At 40.1% G+C, this 6,338-nt stretch overlaps 1 protein-coding gene across 1 annotated transcript; it reads left to right on the top strand.

Moving 5' to 3' along the window:
* The first annotated feature begins 1,882 nt into the window (after nt 1–1,882).
* Nucleotides 1,883–6,052, top strand: LOC118455339 (cytochrome P450 2F3-like). The gene is made up of 9 exons (XM_087851181.1): nt 1,883–2,368; nt 2,599–2,761; nt 2,892–3,041; nt 3,473–3,633; nt 3,796–3,972; nt 4,930–5,071; nt 5,193–5,380; nt 5,487–5,628; nt 5,771–6,052. The coding sequence occupies exons 1-9, from the start codon at nt 2,198–2,200 to the stop codon at nt 5,950–5,952; spliced, it is 1,476 nt and encodes a 491-aa protein (XP_087707307.1). The 5' UTR covers nt 1,883–2,197; the 3' UTR covers nt 5,953–6,052.
* Nucleotides 6,053–6,338: the final 286 nt, after the last annotated feature.

Consider the following 6,338-nt stretch of genomic DNA (forward strand, 5'->3'; position numbering starts at 1 on the left):
CTTGCTGCGGAAAACGCCATGTTACGGGACTCGGTCAAATCTCTAACCGATAATGTGATCCAGTTAACATAGAAAATAAAAAAATAAAAGAGACCGTTATCGATCTACAAGCCCATAGCATGAGAGATAATCTTGTGTTTTCTGGTATTCCAGAGTCTGCCGGAAAGGACCCGGAAACAACCATGAGAAGCTTTATTAAACCCCACCTGAAGCTGCCGGAGGACACGGTGAAAAACATAGGGTTTGAAAGGGTGCATCGCATCGGGGCTCCGAAGACAGGAAGCGGGAGACCACGGCCTATTGTGGCCAAATTCGGCCACTTCAAGCAGAAGGAGGAGGAGAAGAGTCACGGCAGAGAGCTGAAAGGAACGGATTTCAGCATGAAATCTGTTACAGATGCTGGAACGACGCAAGGTCCTGTTCCCAGTCTGACGTAGCTTTATCCAGAAAGGCTGCCGGGCTGTCATCGCCGTGGACTGGCTCTATGTGGACGGACAGCTCTACCGCGACCCCGGCACCACTCCGTGGCTGTATTGACCGCACACCAGATAACAATCCGCTACACTATTTTCTTCACTCACACTCTCTTGTATTAACTTTTGTTTAACTTTGTAATATCAGTTTGCTAATTCAGTGTAACGTCACCGTCACTCTCCGCCAATGCCTTAATTTGAATGTTTCCGTTTTTTTTTTTTTTTCCTCTCAAAATTCAAAATACTTTTTGACATCTAAAATGAAGATAACACTGCATATATTGTTTTTGGGGTTTTTTTTAATATTTTTTTTAAAAAACAAAATTTTCACATATTTTGGTTTACAAAGTTACAAAACTCAGTACACAAATACGCATTTGATTTGCAAGTACAAAATATTTATGACCACAATTTGAGCCCATACGGTAGTTACACTCGCAGTAGCACAGGAACAGAGCAAGAGGGAGAGAAAGAGAGCCAGGGGCAACAACAAGAGACAACATCATCACAATTTATTGACAATACATAGGCAGAGTGTAGCGTCAGCAAGAAAAGGTTATCATATAGAGCCGGCTCCACAAACAACTTGCACAAGCACCTGAGAACTGTCCACCCATCAGTGCAATGGGAAGATAAAACGCAGTCACTTGAGTGTGATAATAATGAAGATACCAGTGTGTCCACTGTAACGTTTGCTGCTGCTGCATAGCATCTTGCAGTATACCACTCTAAACCAACCCAGAGCTCTATTAGACAGTTTTTGCAGAAGTCTGTGACCCCGAGCAAGACAGAACTCAATTGATAAAGACCTATCAAAAATGACTGCAAGAACAAATAGCTCAGAAGTGCATTTAATGTGTTTATTGTTGTGTGTCGTCTAGCCTGCCGCTGCTGTTGGTTTTGGAGCCGCAATAAAACATTTAATAATAATGGATTGGATTTATATAGGGCTTTTCAAGGCACCCAAAGCGCTTTTCAATGCCACTATTCATTCACTCTCGCATTCACACACTGGTGGAGGCAAGCTACGGTTGTAGCCACAGCTGCCCTGGGGCAGACTGACAGAAGCGAGGCTGCCATATCGCGCCATCGGCCCCTCTGGCCAACACCAGTAGGCGGTAGGGTAAAGTGTCTTGCCCAAGGACACAACAACCAGGACAGAGAGGCCGGGGATCAAACCGGCGACCTTCCGGTTACAGATGCACTTCCCAACCCCCTGAGCCACGGTCGCCCCATTTGACAGTTTTAAAAAAATTCTAAAAGACATAATAAATTAAAGGTTAACTAAGAAGAGTGGTTAATCAGTAAGCTCACCAGTGTCATATTCCATGCTTACGCAAACTCCCTGTTAAATATAAACAGATCTCCTAAAGAACAGTGACTATATATACATATATATGTGTGACTGTCCTGGGTCTTGGAGCCAGGCTTTTGGGTTGCTGGCATATTAAGTTCTGTTTTTATTACAGTTTGATTTATCCTGTTCTGTTAGTATAGTTTTACTCTTAGTTAGACTTTGCAGTCTTAATCCCAATTTATATTGTCTTTGAGTTCTTCTTTCAACAGGGCTCTTTGTAGCTTTCTTTGCATAGCTGTAGTGTGAACTTCATAGTTCTCATAACACTGAGTCTTGTTGAAATTTCTTTTTGCTTCTAGTTCCTTGACTTGCTGCTGTCTTGTATTTTTGTGTATTATTTTATAGTTTTTAGATTATATAGAGCAGGATGGAATCTTGTGCAACTGTCATCTTGGCAGGTTTAATCTTAGCTCTGCTGTGGATGTTTAATATAAAACACAAAAGGAACTGGCATTTGCCTCCAGGACCCACTGCACTTCCTCTCATAGGAAACCTTCTACAGATAGACAAAAAAGCACCTTTTAAAAGCTTTGTTAAGGTAAGAGTTCACTTTTTTAAATATTTGTGCGGTTTTTTAAGTTGTACAATATTTTTTCTCGTAAATTCAGGGGACTGGCACACTTTTTATAAACACACCAAATTTAATTTTAACAGCATGTTGGCATTTAGACAAAACAAGCACCTCGGTATACCCTTGTTTTTTTTGTGTGCTTTATAAATAAAGTTTATTATTATTAGTTTATTATAAATCATTTTACATATCTTTAGTTCAGTGAAACCTATGGGCCAGTGATGACAGTATACCTAGGCTGGCAGCGGACAGTAGTTCTGGTAGGATATGATGCTGTGAAAGAAGCCTTGGTGGATCAAGCAGATGACTTCACAGGCAGAGCACCAACTCCATTACTACACAACCCTAACAAGAAATATGGTAAAGCGTGATCACTCAAATATGTTGTCTTTGTCAAGGCACAAGTGATTTTGTTTCCTAGTGCTTTAATTCTTTCATGAATCAGCATGGCTTCTCTTCCATTACTTTGGTAAGTGGTTTAATCTTTCAGGTATAGGGAGCAGTAACGGGGAATGCTGGCGTCAGCTGCGACGCTTCACACTGACCACTCTAAGAGACTTTGGGATGGGACGCAAGGGGATGGAAGAATGGATCCAAGAAGAGAGTGAACATATGAGGGCTCACATACATAAATTAAAAGGTATAGTTTCAGGTGCTGAAAGGTCATTTCACATGCCCTAAAAATTACAGGACACTATAACACTAATTGAAAATCAGTCTTATGTTTAGCAAGATAGAAGCATACCACAGTGGGCTAATGCCACTAACCTATTATTTTCCAGTACTGAATTGACACCCACCACAGCCACCCAAAAAACCCAATATGATCTACTAAAACAGTGTTTTTGTGAGCTTCAGGTTGTTAACACAACAGGATGCACAATAACTGATCTCAGAAATCACATTCAAATGCATAAAAACTGTTATTTGGGAAAGCCATGTGCCAACAAACATACTATTCAAATCTTTTTAAAAAACGGACTAAACAGTGGTAAAGTTGGAAGTGTGGGCATGTCATTACTAAACTGAAGTCTTTAGTTAATTAGACAGATGATTCCTCTTCTCTTGCAGGTGCACCATTTGACCCCACATTCTTATTGAGCTGTACTGTGTCTAACGTGATCTGCTGCCTGGTTTTTGGTCAACGGTTCAGCTATGAAGACAAGCAGTTCTTACGCCTTCTTAACATATTTTTTCAAATAGAAAAGGCTAACAGCAGCTCTGTGGGTCAGGTAAATTAAAAATTAAATAGAAATGCTTTTTAATTTGGTTTTCATATTTTGTGTAAGAGTATATACGTCTTTTGAAAATCATACTGTAAAAATGATCCAAACACAGTAGATGTATCATTGTCTCTTAACAAGAATGTATGTTGCTATGCTTCTTTACAACAGATGTACAACCTCTTTCCGAAACTCATGGACCATCTTCCTGGCCCCCATCAAAAAGTTTTTGCAGAGTATGAAGAGGTGAGAAAGTTTATCAAGATGAAGATCCAAGAACACAAAGACACATTGGACCCCAGCTCCCCACGAGACTACATAGACTCCTTCCTTATTCGAATCAACCAGGTTGGAAAACTTAAGCATAATTTATCAAAGAAAGCTCAAAACTACAAATACTGTGTTTATTAATCTGGGCAATTAATATAATATAAAGTGCTAAAAATTTGCTATGAATGATTTTAAACACTCCTCTGTGAATTGTCACCTTCTTGGCACATTGAGATCTGCATAAAAGAAGGCTGGCACAGGACTCCCAGCAGCCAATCCTCCACGAGTCCAAGCACACTTGGATTTGCATAAACAAAAAGGCAGTCTCACTCCCTCCAAGGCCCCGGGCCGTAACACAAATGGCCACTATTTATACTAGCGCCCCCTAATGCACCAGGCTGAAAGTGGGTTGAACCGAGGAATAACATTCATCCTGCCACACTCACATCTCCAATGGTTGTACACGTTCTCATTAACGGGGCTTAACTCCACATCAGCCACGCCGCTTTGCCAGCTAAAACACCGGGGTCGGCACATAAGGACGCTGTCATAGCCTGTCAACGACGTTGATTGGCTGCGCATATACGCATTATTGGCTGGACTATGGGATAAGGTGGCATCGTTCCCATATGGGAGCAGCCAGTCACTTACTGACTAACACTGCAAAACAGAATTGTTAAAGTATTAATTTTAATTTCAATTCAGGTTAGATTTTTTTGTGCGCAACGCAGAATTTCTGTGCGCAGAGACCGTGCCAGCAGTGCGCAATTGCGCACGTGCGCAGCTTAGAGGGAACATTGACACTGAACACGGGTAAAGTCTATTAAAGTAAGATATAATGGTAAGATAATAACTGATGACAAACAGATGAGATTATTCACTTCAGGTGTGCAGAAACAAAGGGCTAGAAGCCAGAACGGATCTAGATGCACACACAAATATACTCTCACACAGACAGAAAGAGAAAAAATATAAAGAGAGACACATCGAAGTACAGAGAAGCACAGAAAAACAATGACAACTTTCTTCTTTCAGGAAAAGGGGATTTCCACAACTGAGTTCCACTATGACAATTTGATCTCTACGATAATGACTCTGTTTCTGGCTGGAACACAGACCACCAGCTCCACCCTGACATATGCTCTTAACGTGCTGATTAAATACCCCCCAAAACAAGGTAAGACTGTGAATTTACTTTATAATACATTCAATACTAATACATTATGGTTAGGAATACCAACCTTGGTGGACGTAAAAACAGATCAGAGTGGTAATAGTTTCTGCTTTGCTGTGTCCAGAGAAAATGCAGCAAGAGATTGACACTGTTATTGGAAAAGGCCGTTGTCCCAGGATGGAGGACAGGAAGTCCCTCCCTTTTTCACTTGCTGTCATCCATGAAGTGCAACGTTTTCTTGACATTGTGCCTCTCAGCCTCCCTCACTACGCACTGAATGACATATCCTTCAGGGGTTATACAATCCCAAAGGTATTCTCAATTCCAAGATCTCATGTGTATTACAGAATCTATTGTATATCAAGTCAGAGAATAATGTTGAAAGCAGCAACACTAACAAGATATATGTTTTGAATAGGACACTGTAATTATTCCGCTGTTGCACTCTGTGCTACAAGAGGAAAAGCAATGGGCCACTCCCAGGTCCTTCAATCCCCAGCACTTCTTGGACAATAATGGCAACTTTAAGAAAAGTCCTGCATTCATGCCATTCTCTGCAGGTAAAGAGTCAACACACAGTTATTGATCATCCAGTTCTTTTGCATGTTCAATCATGCAAAAGAATAATTTTTTCCCAAATATCTTGATATTTACAGTGAAAAGCAATTATTTTTAATCAGAGTCCTTTGTGTATCTCCACAGGGAAGCGAAACTGTGTTGGCGAGTCTCTGGCCCGTATGGAGCTTTTTATCTTTATAGTATCATTGCTGCAGGATTTCACTTTTTCCTGTGCTGGAGGCCCTGACAGTATAAACCTCATTCCTGAAAAAAGCAGTTTTGTTAATGTGCCCTGCAGATACCATATCATGGCCACACCTCGTTAAAAGAGATGATTTGTTTAGACAGAGTTATAGTCTGGTTGAAGGACTTGAACAAGGATGTCTTCATCAGCTTCTTGTGAAACAGTGATTTTACAGTTAGTTTGCTAGTACCTCACTGATGTAGAACACAAGACCATGACATGTAAATATTTTACCTCAACACAATTGCAATTTGTGTTTTTTCGGTCATGTATTCCTTTTCTTTAGTGAGTTATTTTTTCTCGTATTAATTTGATTTTTTTTCTCTATCCAATAAAGATTGCTACTGATTTTAACCAATAATTACTTTTAAAAAACTACACACCTATCAAAAAATTGTAAAAGCTTTTATGTAAACACTCAGTCTCATCATTGTTGTTAAAACTGTACAGAAAAAAAATACATTAATT

This window comes from Neolamprologus brichardi, chromosome 14 (genome assembly GCF_056152115.1).
Source record: "Neolamprologus brichardi isolate AB-2024 chromosome 14, ASM5615211v1, whole genome shotgun sequence".
NCBI lineage: Eukaryota > Metazoa > Chordata > Actinopteri > Cichliformes > Cichlidae > Neolamprologus > Neolamprologus brichardi.